The following is a 16,952-nucleotide window of genomic DNA, read 5'->3' on the forward strand; positions in this document are numbered from 1 at the left end:
CAAAAAAGAGAATAGGTCCATAGTAGACACTACTAAATCCATGGTCCATGACTTAGAGTCGCCTATGTTTCTCTGGGCATGTTGAATATAGGTCTACATACTTAAAAGGTGTCCTCACAAAGTATTGAATTATAAGACTCCAAAGAAGTTTTCATAGAGGATAAACAATATATTTCATATTCTACAGTGTTTGGGTGTCCAATTTGCATTCATGGTCCTAAAGAGAAGAGGGCAAAGCTTGAACCCTCTAGTGTGAAGGGTATTCTAGTTGGCTACTGTGAGCCCTTTAAGCTTACAAGGCCTACATTCCATCTCAAAAGAAGATACTCATAAGTACAGTCGTGAATGCAGATCAAGATGCATGGTTCTTCAACTCCTAGGACCTTCCAACAATGCTTGATGACAAAACTACATTTGGTGCCCCAAGCATTAACCCACTAGTTTTAGGGAACCTGTGTTCAGGTCATACAGGTTCTAGTAGATGCACAGAAATAACTTTCCCATCTAGTTCAACCAAGAAGCCCACATGGCTAAGCCAAACATTGCAAGAGGCAAAGCAACAAGTTGGTGCTCCAAAGGCTTCTTTCTGAGTAAGTCATCCTCCTATGAAATTTCTCATTTATCTTGCACTAACGTTTTCCATCATTGATGCATCTTCCATTTATGAGCAAGTAGCAGGTGGGCAAGGAAGGCACGATGCCATGGTGGAGTACAACTCCATCATGAAGAATGATGTCTGGGACATTGTGCCTAGACCAGAGGGGAAATCAGTTGTTGAATCAAGGTGTTGTACAACGTGAAGCATGTAGTTGATGGAAACATCAAGAAGTACAAGGCTCAATTTGTAGTAAGATGACTAGCCCAAAGAATGGAGCTCGACTATGACGAAACTTTTGCTTCACTTACCAGGTATACTTCTATTAGGGTATCACATTTTTAGCATCAATTTCCAGTTGATAGTTAGATCAAATGGATGTAAAGACAGCCTTCCAATGATATAACTGAGGAAGAAGTATACATTAATGAGCCAAGAGGATTTGCGGTGCATGAGTAAGAAGCCTATCTGTGCAGGTTCAATAAAGCCTTTCATGGGCTAAAGGAACCACAACATGCTTCGTACTCCTAGATTGATGACTACTTGTTAAGTTTAAGCTTCACCAAAGCTTCCACAAATCTCAATCTTTATTATTTAGTTAATAGATCCAATCTACTTGTTTTGATCATGTATGTAGATTATCTGATACTTTCAGTGAGTTCAAACTTCAAAGAAGCCCATTGCATGGTGCGAGGCAAAGTTGGCAAAAGAGTTCCAAAAGAAAAACATTGAACTGATGCACTATTTGTAGGGTCTAGAGGTGTAAGAGGGTACAGCTGGGTTTTTCCTTTGTCAGGGAACATCCACAACTGAGATCCTAAAGAGATTGCAAATGATGGATTGTAAACCCTTCGCCACTCGTGCTATCAAAAATGAAGTTGCACACTTACTTGGATTCAAATTTGGTAGATCCTTCATTCTGTAGACAGTTGATTGGATCTCTGAGGTATTTGATTAATACCAGCCCTAATATATGTTTTCCATTGAACACTTTGGGCAAGTATATGGTTGAGCTGAGACAGCTTCACTAGGTTGCTGCAAAGAAGTGCTCCAATAATTGAAGGGCATATTACATTATGGTCTGAGATATGCAGGAGATAGTGAGATGATGTTACACGCATTTGTTGATTCTCACTAGGCAAGGGATGCTAGGGACAAGAAGAGTACCTTAGAGTGTTTCTTTAGTATGGGTTCAGGAGTGTTATTCTGGTTCTGCAAGAAAACGTTAGCGGTGCTAAGTTCAGTAGATACAAAGTATCTGACAACTAGCACTATTACTTCTAAGTTCTGAAGCCATCTAGCTCAACAGGTTAAGGGTAAAGCTAATAAGTAAGATGTTGGAACCTACTATGGTCTACAGTGACAAACTGAATTGTCTCAGACATTTTGAGAATCAATTGTTCCATGACACCTCCAAGCACATTGGTATCATGTACTACAATCTCTGAGACATGGTTCAAAAGGGAACAGTGGTTCTAGAGTATGTTCCTTCAGATTCACAGGCTGTAAATATCTTGACTAAGCCCCTAGCAAAGGGGAAGTTTGAGATGTTCAAGGAGACAATAGATTTGATGGAGAACAATTATGTTACTTCTGATTTGCAAGTTGTAAATATCTTGACTAAGCCCCTGGCAAAGGGGAAGTTTGATATCTTCAAGGAGACAATAGATTTGATGGAGAACACTTTCCTTACTACAAGGGAGTGTTAGATTTTTACTTCTTTTAGCTTGGACAGTGTTCTCCAACAGTGGTGCACTTATTGCAAGTTCATACAACAGAAGTAATCGAGCATTCAATGCATTGACAGCAGGCTTTTGTCCTGGCTCCTGTGCACAACAAAGGAGGATTGGTGCATTCTGTAGAGGGCACATTCACACATTCAGCGTGCATCCACTACAATTCCACATTCAGTTTCTAGTTTAGATGACCTCTGGATTATAAGTTCACCAGGTTTGATGGGATTCATAAGCAGCATTAATTCAAAAAGAATGTTAATATAGCAGATAAGCTATACAATCTTAATCACGTCAATGCAGCCTAGCTTGCAGGGTTAAAGTCCAGCATTAGTATCCTCCCCACCCAAGTTCAATTCCCACTAGTGACATGCTTGCCTCCTATGGGCTGATTTGCCTCCACAAGGAACCGTTCATGTGGATGGGACCAACTGCAAATCAAAGATGACTTTGATGGATTAGACTCCCCTCAGTCACAACCACTTAACCAAAAGAATTGATGCCACAAGCCTGCAGGTGAAATTCCCACATGTGACTAGTAACACCCAAACAAAACAAAACAAAACTCTTAATTCAGAACGAGGACTCCACTAACAATAAATTAAAGAAATATTATAATCAAATTATTACCTCTAAATAACATTCACGTAATTTATCCTCTGACAAGGCAGCATCTTTGAGTCGAGGTGCAGCCCAACCATTTGTTCCTGTATAGCCATATTAAAATATTCTCATCTGTTATTTAGAAATGAATACTAAGCATGACGAATTAGAAATTCATAACAGCACGCAATAGAACCTATGAATTCCATGACAAGAATATGAAGTCGTAGAAGCATTGGTGTTGGACACCGGATGCCAGCTGCATTCAGCCTGCATGCAGTAGAAAGGTAGATTACTACATTACATATATATCAAAATGAGCAGATCAAAATACAACGTAATCATTTCATTAAATACAAGTATCTAAGAACCTAATGTCATGTCTGACAATTAAATGTTAACTCGCACAAAAGAATGTTGTCAATGCCCATAGTATTGAATTTTACAAATGTACCTAGATAAGGTAGAGATGCACAAAAGCCTCCAGTAGCCTACCAGTTTACATGTCAAAATTGAATCAATGATAAATACCATCCCTTCACAAATAATACATTGCACTTTCATTATAACAGCTTTGTTGACAGTGTAAGCAAACCCAACAACTTGATGCAAGTGTAAACAAGCTCCGTTAATTGGGTTTAGCTTGGCTGGTTGGCAGAAAAGTTTGCACATGCATATTTCCACAGCCCGTGATCATAGGAGAAATGTTGTTATCCTCTCCACTTGGGTTCAAATCCTGTCAATTGGGTTTAGCTCGGGTGGTTGGGAGAAATGTTGTTATCCTCCCCACTCGGATTCAACTCCCACATGTGACATGCTGAGCTCATAATGAGTATTTCATGTAATGAATTCAAGCCTATATGTCTAAGCAGTGCCTCAAGGATTGAAACAAGTATATTACTCATATGGAATATATATATATATATTAAAAAAAAAGTATAAACAAGCTCCATCATTTCCTTGCTAAGTTACCAGATCTAGCAGAGGGAGGGCCAAGATCCCCGGACCTGGATCCGCCTAAATACGTGGCAAATATGGCAGGTGGCGGATCTAGGTTTTAAGGAAATGGATCCTCGTCAACGAAAAAAATCCCGAGTTAGTTAGCCGGAACCCGCGAAAGTGAAAATCAAATCCGATTTTAGGTTTTTGACTTTCTTTAAAGTGTGGTCCCTCTTCTTCGTCGACAGTGCACCCTACTCTCGATGAACAGGCGAAGAACAAGAGGGTTGTGAAACTCTCGACTCTCGAGTTTTCTTGGATTATTTAGTGATTCACCCCAGACAGCGACAAAGTAACCCGCAACCCGCACGGAACATTCCACAAGTGGGCACAAGGTTGTCAGTAATGGGCTCAAGAATGTCTACTTGGCACCGGTTGTGGGCTCAACGTTGTCTACTCGGCACCCAACAAGCAATAAAGCAACAGTCAAAAGCAGCATGACTTCTATTCATCACCGTTATTCAAGGTATAACACTATTCGTTGTATTCAACGTGCTTGTTGGCATAGTATGGCCCTCATTGAAATAATAAAATTCCTGAAATAATAAAATGTTTGTTCTCGTTGAATAGTATGGTTATGTCAGGCACTACTTCCAATATCAAAATATGTTGTCAAATAAATATTAAAATAGGTTGTCATCTCAAAGTCAAATTCGCGTTCAAATTGGTGTACAAGCAATCTTCCATGTATGAATATCTTCTAGGTTTGAGCTTTGGGCCACCATTTCATATTGATATTCTGAAACATCAATTAAATTATCTATAGCTACCTTTGATGTCATGTAGAATATACTATGTCATTCCACTAAATTTTTCATTGATAATATACATCTTCAATATGTTATGGATATGATTCATAACAAGTAAAATAAATAAAATTAATGTAAATATTAAATAATCAAATATTGGTTATGTTAAATAGTCATTAAGTTAAGTGAAAAGGCATGTCTAAAAGACATGCCCAATCACGAAAGGACACCTGCTTAGGTATATATAGGCGGGTCCTCATTGTAACAATCATCACTTATACATTTTATATATATAATAAATTATTATCACAAATACTTTTGTGTATTTTAACATTCAAGCCAACAAGCTATTGATTTTTATGCTTCAGTGGCATCGAAGCCTTGATAGGGTAGTGGCATAACAAAGGATGTGACTTCAAATTGCCAGTTTCCTTGTATTTTAACGTGTGTAGTGTATGCATCTGCTCTAGACCACCATTAGGCATTCCAGGAATCAGCCCAAATGCATCCCATGATGAATTTTCAGAATTTCAAAGATTTGATATAGGCCTTGCACAATACATATTTGAAGACGTAGGTACCTGAGGCATTGCTGACGAAAAATCAATTGTCTCCATGGAGGTGAACCTTGAATCATGTAGAGCCCAGCTACCTATACTCCTTCCCCTTCCTCTTCCTAATGGAGCACAAAGAAGGGAATTCTGCACATCAAACCGAGGAGCAAGTCCAACACGATATGTCTGACTTCCCTTCACCAATTTTTGACCTCCCTTCACATTCAACCGAGCAAAGGGTGAAGAACCATAACGCTTCTTGTCAAACTTTACAGATACTTCTCTCTCTATTTGTAATGGGATATATTCCCTGCAGTGATCTGAAAACTATGCCTCACCTTCCTGCAATGACTGGCCATTATCTAGAAGCTTGCCTCGCTTCTTGATAGGTCTTGCCTCATCATCCTCTTCACCATCCCAATCAAAAGATTGAAACCGAGTGACTCTCTTTCTATGTTTATGGTGGCGATCATCATCATATTCATGTGGATCTTTGTTACTACAACCAAGTTTATCTTTACCATTATTAAACGTAATGTTTTGTGCATTATTTTCATTGCCATCTAGACCTGGTACCACAACTAATAAAAGACCCACTCTAGGGCCTCTTGAAGCAGCTTTCAATAATCAAGGTAGAGATATACTCAATGAACATGTAGCTCATTGCATCTATGCAAATGGGCTAGCATTCAATTTGGTGTGTTCCCCTTATTGGCAACAAATAATTAAAACAGTTAATGAAATGCCAAAAGGATACAAAAGCCCTGGATATGAAAAGGTATGCACTACTTTGTGAAAATCAGAGAGACAATTTGTGGATAGACAGCTACAGGAGATCCAAGATACATGGGCAGAAACAAGGGTGTCCATCATTTCTGATGGATGGAGAGACCAAAGAAACCGTCCATTAATTAATGTTGTTGCAGTATGCCCCCAAGGGACAATGTTTTTGAAGGTTGTTGATTGCAGTGGAATAGAGAAAGATGAATCTTTCATATCCATAATTCGTATTGATGCAATAGAATGTGTGGGGCCACATAATGTTGTCCAAGTCATTACGGACAACGCACAGGTTTGTAAAGTTGCAGGTTTGATTGTGGAGGGTCGATATGATCACATCTTTTGGACTCCATGTGCAGTACATTCATTGAACTTTATGCTTGCCAAAATTAGTGAGATTGAGTGGATTAATGAAATATATGTAGCAGCAAAAGAAATTCAAATGTTCATAACCAATCATTCAATGTCTCAGGCTATATATGGAGGTTTTGCAAAGTTGGAGCTACTGAAGGTACTCTTTTTTTAATCAATATTATTTGTATTGGAAATTCTTAATTTTAATTACAAATTTATATATGATTTCTCATTTGAGATTTGACTTTTTGAAACTTTTAGGTTGCTGAAACTCATTTTGCCTCCCACACTCTTGTCATAAAGAGGCTTGTGAAAGTGAGACAAGCATTACAATCAATGGTCAATGACCCTCTTTGGGAATCATAGAGGACTTCCACTTCTGATAGAGGCCTGAAAATCAAGTCCATCATTCTTGATAATGCATGGTGAGACAAAGTCCAATATCTTTTGTGGTTTACTAAACCAATCTTGACCTTGATCAGGACATTTGACATAGTTACACCTCGCTTGGGGGAAGTTAAAGAAAACATTGATATTATGTTGGAGAGGATAAGGGAAATTATCAGGGCAAGTGAAAATGACCATTTTGAAACATTCTATAATGAAGTGAAGGACATAATTACAGAAAGGTCGACCAAAATGACCACATCATTACACCTTTTGGCCTATGCATTGCACCGCAAATATTATCATTCCAAAATTTTGTCTTTACCTGGTAGAACAGTACCAGACAAGGATTCTGAAGTGGTACAAGGATACAAGACAACTTTGAGGAAAATTTATAGAGATGTGGGAATTGTAATGGAAGTACGCCAAGAATTTGGAGGATTTATACAATCTACTAGTAGCTTTTCAGATTCAATAGCTATGGATGATCGAGGGCATCTTGATCCTATTACTTGGCAAGGCTTCCATGGTGAGGATAACATTCGTCTCTCCGGTCTAGCCACCAGGTTGTTATCACACTTTGCTATTTCCTCATCAGTTGAGAAGAATTGGAATACATATGGCTTCATCCATTCAGTGAAGCGAAACAGGCTAGGAGCAGCAAAGGCCGAGGATCTTGTGTATGTTCATACCAACCTTTGTCTTCTATAAAATGTTGAACCAAGGTATAAAAAAGATTCGAGCAGGATGTGGGATGTGAAGCCTGAGATCTCTAACTTGAACCTAACACTGAATGCCATGACTCACCTCAACCTACTTGAGGATATTGTTCCACCACCAGTCCAGCCTACTGAAGCAACTTCCTACATTCCAGGACCCCCATTATCTATACATGATGTAGAGTTGCAATATGCAGAAGATAATGTAGATCCACTTGAGGATTTGTAGTTAAACCTACTGCACATTATGATAATAGTAGAGTAATAATGGGTGAGAAGCTCATTTTTGTACTTACTATTATCATTTATGATATTATCCTTTTTGTATGAGGGAGGATGCATCATTTCAGTGTATCAGTCTTCATATTTATAATATATCTAATGGTTTCAATTTTAAATGTTGTGATTTATATATGGATTTCACTTTTGAACTCTAAAAGTGTTTTTTTTAATTTAAAAAATATTATTATATTTTAATTTTTTTGTACTTGTCGTATCCGGATCCTGGATTTTCAAAAAAACAAGCAAATTCGGATTCGGATCAGCATCGAATCCAAATCCAAATCCTGGTAACCTAGTTTCCTTGTACAAGTGAATAGGTAATCAACGTTATAAAATCACATGTTCATGTCATTTAAAGTGTAGATTATAGAGGCTCTGATTTTCAGGATAATACATAATTCTGACAATTACAAAAGAAATTGATGCTCGATGGAATCACATGCAAGATAAATGATATCTTCAAAAGTTTCTCTTAAGGGAAAGGCCAACCTTAAATTTCAAGCCTCGACATCCATAACTAAACCAATGCTAGCACATGCATAATAAAGTATAATTAGTTAAATAATAAAAAGGAAGGTGAGGTAGCTAATAAACCATGACTAGAATATAGGGGATATCAATACAATGGGAAGCTCACAGCAAAAGCTTGTTGAGATTTTAAGGGTCAAGAGAGGAATTGATGGAAGCAAATCTCACCCAAATTCCGAAATAGCCTCTTCATAAGTGAGCTAGAGAGAGATGGGTGCAATGCATTTAAGAAGGACTGCAAAAGCCAAACACAAGAGCTAAAAAGAGAAATACACAACAATGACTAAGAGAAAGAAGCCAATCACAAGAGGAACAAAAAAATTAGGTGTCCTTAGGCTTATAACGCTTTGTATTTCATATCAAGAAAATCACAAGATAAGATGATACAAATGAGACTTTGAGTTGAGTATTTATATACAACTCAAGCGAGGCATCCCTTCAGGAGAGGGATATGGGCCCACAAAACAGGGTACACACCCTAAGAGGGTTATTGAATCTACATATCAAATTTGAGAAGGTCGACCTTTACCATGCCTAGTAATACAATAAAAGAATAAAATATGGCCTTGGCCATAATTATAAAATAATAACATATGAATGAGCCACAACCACATCTACAAATTACACCAATAATTCCAACACCTCCCTTGAGATGAACAAGGAGCCACCAATAGAAGTCAATAAAATACAAGGTTACAGTATTTATTTTCCTCCTTAATGCTAGTCCAAGGGCCATATTACCCCCCTAAACTCCACATAGCTCTTATAAAAAGCCATCAAGATAGTCAACAACCAAGATTGAGCTCTAGAGAGATTTAGGTGGGAGTTGTTCTAGTTTGGCAAGGACATCGGAAAACTAAGTAATGGCCGAAGGTGGAGACGATTCCCCAAAATAGTGCTCAAATGGGATAGCAACAAACTCAGTTGCCGCAGATTTGTCTTAAAATAATCATCGAGATAAGCAAGAAGGGCCTAAGGTAGATAATTCATTAATTCACCAACACCTATTACTTGAAGGGTGGATTGAGGAAATGTTACTTCCCCTTGGAGTCTAGAAACAGCTAATAGGGTTTTCCTTTAGCCACTCTTACCAAGGGAGAAAACACCATTGCGAGTTCAAGGCCTTTAATTTGGAAAGGAATCCTTATTTATGTTGAAGGAAGTGTAGCTAGGTTCGGTCTTCATAAATTTATTTTTGATATTTGTACTTATTCAAGAAAAGAAATATTATTTTATAATATATGTCAATGAGTTTCTTGCTCATTGAAGTAGGTCTAGCACATGTCAAAGTGCTATAGGTGAGTCAAATAGTCAAGAGAAAATATTGAAGGCCTTAAAGGCATGTTACACTATGTATAAATATATATTAAAGTCAAAGGGAAACCTCCAAGCAAAGTCAAGTCTAATCCTATGTAATGACACTGTCAAGAACCTCCTTCAAGCATGCTACAACACCATGGAAGAACATGTGAAGTCTGCTCAGCAAAACAATCACCAAGCAGCCCTCTAAGTCGGCCTCCAAGCAGCACTCTAAGTCAACCAACATGCAAATAGTCAAGTCGGCTTAAATGGAGGGACAATCCTTTATTTATAGAGGTTTTCCACTCCAAAGACAATGCATCAACTTGTGCTCTGAAATCTGCAAAGAGAAGGCAAGAAAGAAGCGAAGTAAAAGGGTCTTAAAAGGCAGCGAAGAGAAAGGGTACACCACCGAGGGCTAGAAGTTTGTTTTAGGGCTACCACAGTGACACGTGCGAAGAAATCTAAGGGTTGTTCCTGCGGCTAGGACAGCAGCAATACAGAGACACTTACCTACCTTCATTTGGGCTAAAACTAGGCCTACAAGGCCTCCTCCTCCAGCGTGGAAGAAAGACACTCAAGCAAGGGAGAAAGACATACACCATCTAGCAATACTCTCCACACGTGCGAAAATCTAGGGCAGCAGAATAGCAAAACAGTCATACACTCAAGAAGAGTTTTGGTTGGGAAAAATTGAAGTATACTTGAGCAAGGGATCAAAGAAGATCATCTCATCTAGAACTCAAGGAAGAAGAACAAGAATCATAGTAAGAGAACGAAGTACCAGAAGAAGGAGGACGAAGTGCCAGAGAACAAAGTGCCAAAAGAAGTGCCTAAAGAAGTGTCGAGATATATGGTGCAAAAAGGAGAGAAGACTTGACTTGTGCTTGGAGGATCTCCTTGTCAGGGGTCTAGGGTTTGGCATTGATCAATAGAAGCTTCAATAAGACAAATTCACTAAAGGGTTTTCCTCTAAAGAGTGGAGAGGTTTTGGCCCTGACAGAGAGCCAACATCTTGTGTTCTTGTTTTATGTTTGGTAGCAGGTTGATGAAGTATACACCTATGCACTAATAAGAAGAAGAAGCTAACAAGAAAAAGTAAAAGGACTCCACAAACTATTATCAAGTAACAAAGAATCACTTTACACTACTTTGCCCTAGATTCTTCAACATGGTATCAGAGCTAAGGTGACTCCTGAAGGATAGGGCAACTCAAGAACACTCATCAAGGAGAAACATCTACAAAGTTGAAACATCAAAAGTCTTAATCACTTCAAGATCAAGAAGGGTATACAATCCATTACTCATCAAGAAGGTCTACAAAGCTAGAAGAAGAGCCTTACATAAAGGCACCTACAAAGAAAAGCAGATTGAAGCAGGACCTACATCAAGCTACAAGTCTTCAAGCAAACCTTATCACCAAGCAAGTCTACTCGAAGAAGGCATCTTGAAGAACATCAAGATCCAGGGAAGACAAGCCATCAAGCCTTCAAGGAGGAAGCAAATCCATCACATCACAAAATCTATCAAGTAAGTACATGTCCCCTTTTGAATATGCATCATTGTCTTTTTGCAAGGAAAGCAATAAATTGGTAGGGACAAATAACTTTCTTGCATGGAAGAAGAGGACTGATCTACTTCTCAAGGAGAATGAACTCCTAGAGCATGTCAAAGGGAATGTCACTATCCCTACTAAGGAACAGACTCAAGCCTTAGCCAAGTACAGCAAGGATGAGACAAGAGCTCAAAGGATTCTGATAGAATCGATCAAAGCCTCTCTCATTCCTTATGTCTCCAAGTTTGAGACATCGAAAGAAATTTATGATAAGCTAGTAGAGCTATTCTCAGTATCCACAATCGAAGAAGTGATATCTCTAAGGAATGAATTATACAAGATGAAGATAACATAGGAAGGAATAGCTCCCTAATTCATGAAAATCTTTGAAATGAGAAATCAACTTCAAGAGCTTGGGGAAAGCATGTCTAACAAAGAGATGACAACTGTAGTACTCAATGCTCTACCAGAGGAGTGGGGAAACTTCACATCAAGCATATATGCCAAGAAGGAAGCAACCACTCTCAGTGAAATGTGGTCTCTATGCAGGACAGAGGAAACCAGACTCAAGGCAAAAGAACATGTGGGATCAAAGGAGAAAGCATTTGCTACCATGGACAAAAGAAAGGGTAAATTTTTGGCAAGTTTGGTCCACGAAGAACAAACAACAAAGACATGTCCAAGATCCAATGCTTTGGATGCCAAGAATATGGACATTACAAAAGGAATTGTCCTAAGCTTAAGAAGGACAACAACAGCAAAAGGAAGAGGGAAGAAGTTCACATAACTCGAGATGAAAGAAGAAGGAAAGAAACAAAAGAAGGAAGATCTTACGGATCTCTACTATGACTAGGTCAAACTCTTTACTTCTAGACTTCTTTCAAAGGTTTGAGTAGGATAGGAGCATGTAGGAATAAATTAAATTTGCATGGCTAGAAGCATCCTCTAGAATCTAGCAGCATGATGTGCATAGAGTTCTAGATACTCATGTAGATGTAGCATTTATGAGAATAAAAATGCATGGGTATAAATATCTTCTAGAATATAGGAGCATGGTAGATATAGCTCAAGATATTCATATAGAAGGAGCATACCTAGTATAGAACCTCATCCATGATAGAAGAAAATTTTGATCATGATTAAGTATCTTAGAAGACCTCCATCATCAAAGGATAAGAAACATTTGCAAGGCAAGGATCTTTAAGATCCTATGATATGATGGAATCTTCAAAAGAAGGTTCATGAACCAAGGCAGATGTCTCATTGGGAATCCCATTCACGAGATTCAAGAAAAGGATGATATGCAAGCAAGCTAAGATGAAGCAAGAAGGACCACACCAAAGGATGATCGAAGGAGAATCAAGATGAGGTATGTATACATCAAAGTTTAAGTCATGTTATCATTTGTATGTTAATAAGTCATGGGTATAGTTTTATAACATGATCAAGCATGAAAGAATCTCTTTCACCAAGGACATGCTCGAAGGCATGCACTACAATACGATGAAGGTCAACAAAAGAACATGCTCACATAAGAAGCATAAGATTGCTGACTAAGAAGCAAGAAGAAATGATGACAAGTCCAGAAAGCAAGCAATAAAGGAATGCTCTCACAAGAAGCATTAGATGGTTGACCTATCTATCTGAGGAGAAGCAAATGAAGAAAGAGATCAAGCATGTGTAGAACACCATGATCACCGAGAATCACTATCTGACAAAAGGCCTTGAAGATATCTCCAGAAGGAAGGCAGGACAACTCTGATAAAGAAAGAAAGGACCCTTGACACCTATGAAGGCCTTGGAGATATAAAGGTGCAGATAATTGATCCTACCCTATGAAGATGTCGTGATGAAGAAGCCATCCAACAAAAGGAAAAGCAAAATTGAAGCAATATCAGGATAAAGACATAATGGGCTACTAGGTCAAAAACATGTAATCAAGCAAGTACTATGAAGCATCCATGAGAAGAGTATTCCGAAGCATGGACAAGATGACAAAGGAGTAGCCATGATGACAAGAAAAACCTAATAGTCACTTTCCATGAAGCAATGACATGACAAACCAAGAAGGAAAGTGATCGATGGATGGTGCCCTACCTAGAACAAGTTCGATCAAACACTTCATGACATCAAGAAAAGAAGGAGATCAAGTAGCTAAAGGACCCACGAAGAAGTTGTTGATAAAGGAAAGAGTCTGCAGTTAAGAGGGAGCTCTGACAGGTCCCTGATCAAAAGGGAGTTCTTGGATCACCCCTGATTACAAAGGAGTGACATTTGTGTTTTCCATTTCATGGGTCATGCACTAGACCAGGACTAACAGTCGTAAGTCTAGATGAAGGCCATGAATGGAAATGTAGACACAACATTCTTGTCTTCACTTAGGAAGAAAGAATGGGAGGATTAGGTAATCATCTGGCATCCGATACTCTTTGAGGATGTGTAGCGCATCCAAGACAAGAGTAGGCAAGAGGACCAATATTCTTTGAGGGCTAGGAAGTAGGAACCCAAGATAAGAATAGTCCTAGAAGGTCATACTTGGTGAACACCGAGGTGGGTATGTACCTTGAAAGAATGATGAAGGTGTCTGTAAATCATTAGTCTCGCCATCACTGTAGCTCATGGTCTCATAAAGAGATAGAGTTGTTAGTCAAGGCCTTGCACTATGACAATGTTGATGAATATGATGCTATAATAGATGGATTGCAAATCCGATTTCTCTTATGTGAATTCATCAAGATTGATAATAGCCAAACAGCTTGTAATATTGTATGAATACCTCCCTAGTTAAGAGGGAGTGTTGAAGGAAGTGTAACTAGGTTCGGTCTTCATAAATGTACTTTTGATATTTGTACTTATTCAAGAAAAGAATAGGCAACCAGGGCCAAACTCCATGTGGATCAGTTTATTTATGGCAGCTGATATTTTTATTGGATCCCTCTCGTCGAGAGGTGTAGGATTGATCCAAAGATCATCCGATTCCGATAAGTATTTATGGAGATATGAATTTATTTTGTTTATGTAATTATTATCAAGCCGACCAGCTCTTATGTAGGCTCTAGAAGCCCAGCCGACGTGTCTATTCAACCTCTACGTTTTTAGTATAAATAGAGGAGGATTTGAAGTCATTTGGTAACTCACTTCAAGTGATCTCCTCTCCACGTCTTGGGTTTTTGGAGAAGGAGATTCACACTAGATTACGTCGGCCTAGTATGATGCCCTAACGGAGAACGCAGTCATGAACTTATACGTTGTTCTAAGCAGCCCTAAACGCAGTTAATGGATGCCTTTATATAGAGGATCATATACGTTGTTCATAAAGGATTATATACGTTGTTGTCAAAGCGCAGTTCATAGAGTATCTTACACGCAGATAATGATGACACGCAGCCATACGCTGGGAACGCAATATATATATGCTTCGCTGTAGAAATATTATGGAGCACAATATATATATATATATATATATATATATATATGCGTTGTTCTTAAGGAACTTACACGCTGTAAGATAAATGGTGGACGCAGTAATAAAAGGACACAGTCAACCGCAGTCATAATTCCACAGTCCTGAGGTGTAGCTGGAGTTATGTATACGTTGTGCAATCATACGCTGGGCAGTCATGTCATACATTGCAGTTATGGTTATATACATTCGCTGGACAGTCCTGTACACATCGCATGAGGTTATATATATACACGCAGAGGTCCTGTACACATCGCAGAGGTTATCTATATTCACATAGAGGATGCCAAAGACTCTTATATATACTCACAGATGTCTCTTATGTATATTCACTGAGGCCGCAGAGGTTTTTCGCTTTGGTATATTGTCTCGCATTCATCTCTCTAATGTGATATGGCATTCGCATGATATCCCTAGTTATAATGGCATATGATCACAATACTGTGATGGTATATGATATTGCTCTGGTGTGAAAACTGATACAAAGATGTATGGCATCAACGTTATATAACAGGTTCTCGATATGTATGATCTTGCTCCAGTTGTATATAGGGTCTTAATATGTATGTGGTCTTGAAATGTATGGTCTTTATATATACGCTAGACTGTACATATGATGGGCAGTAATCACTGGACAATATACGCTATAGTACATAAGTTATATATATACGCTGGACACACATATATAACGCAGTCTTGGGCAGCAACATGATATATTGTGGATGGGCTGTACAACGAATACATGGAGCATGGGCAGTAGCATGATGGGCAGCACTATGAGATCATGTGCATGGGCAGCACAATGATACATTAGCAGGGGCAGCAGCATGATGATGATGCACATTAGTTTGAGCAGCGTTATGATGGATAAGATCATGGACATGGACAGCCGCATGAGGTAGTATGCAGTGGTGCAACTATAAGACCAAATGCAGCACGATGATAGGTGAAGGAGTCACCTTGAGAATCAGTTGAAGCAGAATGTCTTCAACTGATCTCATCGCTATACGAAATGATCTATGCTAGATCTAGATAAGTCAAAGTGTTGACTTCTGTTGTAAATGTACTATCTCTCTCTCTCTCTCTCTCTCTCTCTGCTGAACTTTGAAGATAAAAGAAGATTTGATCAAAGGGTTTCCCCACACATTGTGGGGTTTGTCCCTGGCTCGTGCCATATCTTGTGTCCTCTTGCCTTGGCTTGTCTTCTGCGTTTTATATTTATGTTCTATCTGCAGTTTATCATAATGCTGATGAGATTGCTAACTGTGAAAATTTAAATAAATTGCTCTAGCATAGAACATACCTAATCTTAACAGTTGTTAGTCAAGGCCTTGCACTATGACAATGTTGATGAATATGATGCTATAATAGATGGATTGCAAATCCGATTTCTCTTATGTGAATTCATCAAGATTGATAATAGCCAAACAGCTTGTAATATTGTATGAATACCTCCCTAGTTAAGAGGGAGTGTTGAAGGAAGTGTAACTAGGATCGGTCTTCATAAATGTACTTTTGATATTTGTACTTATTCAAGAAAAGAAATATTATTTTATAATATATCCCAATCAGTTTCTTGCTCATTGAAGTAGGTCTAGCACATTTCAAAGTGCTATAGGTGAGTCAAATAATCAAGAGAAAATATTGAGGCATTAAAGGCATGTTACACTATGTAGAAATATATATTAAAGTCAAAGGGAAACCTCCAAGCAAAGTCAAGTCTAATCCTATGTAATGACAGGGTCAAGAACCTCCTTCAAGCATGCTACAACACCATGGAAGAACATGTGAAGTCTGCTCAGCAAAACAGTCACCAAGCAGCCCTCTAAGTCGGCCTCCAAGCAGCACTCTAAGTCGGCTTACATGTAGCCACTCAAGTCGTCTTAAATGGAGGGATAATCCTCTATTTATAGAGGTTGTCCACTCCAAAGACAATGCATCAACTTGTGCTCTGAAATCTGCGAAGTGAAGGCAAGAAAGAAACGAAGTAAAAGGGTCTTAAAAGGCAGCGAAGAGAAAGGGTACACCACCGAGGGCTAGAAGTTTGTTTTAGGGCTACCACAGTGACATGTGCGAAGAGATTTGAAGGTTGTTCCTGTGGCTAGGACAGTAGCAATACAGAGACACTTACCTACCTTTGTTTGCGCTGAAACTAGGCCTACAAGGCCTCCTCCTCCAGCGTGGAAGAAAGACACTCAAGTGAGGGAGAAAGACATACACCATCTAGCAATACTCTCCAAACGTGCGAAAATCTAGGGCAGCAGAATAGTCATACACTCCAGAAGAGTTTCAGTTGGGAAAAATTGAAGTATACTTGAGCAAGGGATCAAAGAAGATCATCTCATCTAAAAT

General features: G+C 38.7%; 1 protein-coding gene across 1 annotated transcript in view; it reads right to left on the reverse strand.

The window, feature by feature from the left end:
* LOC149228182 (uncharacterized) overlaps positions 1–16,952 on the reverse strand; it is a 192,353-nt gene that overhangs the window by 42,242 nt on the left and 133,159 nt on the right. Inside the window, exons 6-7 of the mRNA XM_089378088.1 lie at positions 3,128–3,201; positions 2,959–3,035 (exon numbers count right to left, since the gene is read on the reverse strand). Coding sequence (XP_089234214.1) covers positions 2,959–3,035; positions 3,128–3,201 — 151 coding nt within the window. The remainder of the gene's footprint in view (positions 1–2,958; positions 3,036–3,127; positions 3,202–16,952) is intronic.

This window comes from Pinus tabuliformis, chromosome J (genome assembly GCF_031772625.1).
Source record: "Pinus tabuliformis cultivar Carrire ecotype Pingquan chromosome J, CPIR1, whole genome shotgun sequence".
Classification (NCBI taxonomy): domain Eukaryota; kingdom Viridiplantae; phylum Streptophyta; class Pinopsida; order Pinales; family Pinaceae; genus Pinus; species Pinus tabuliformis.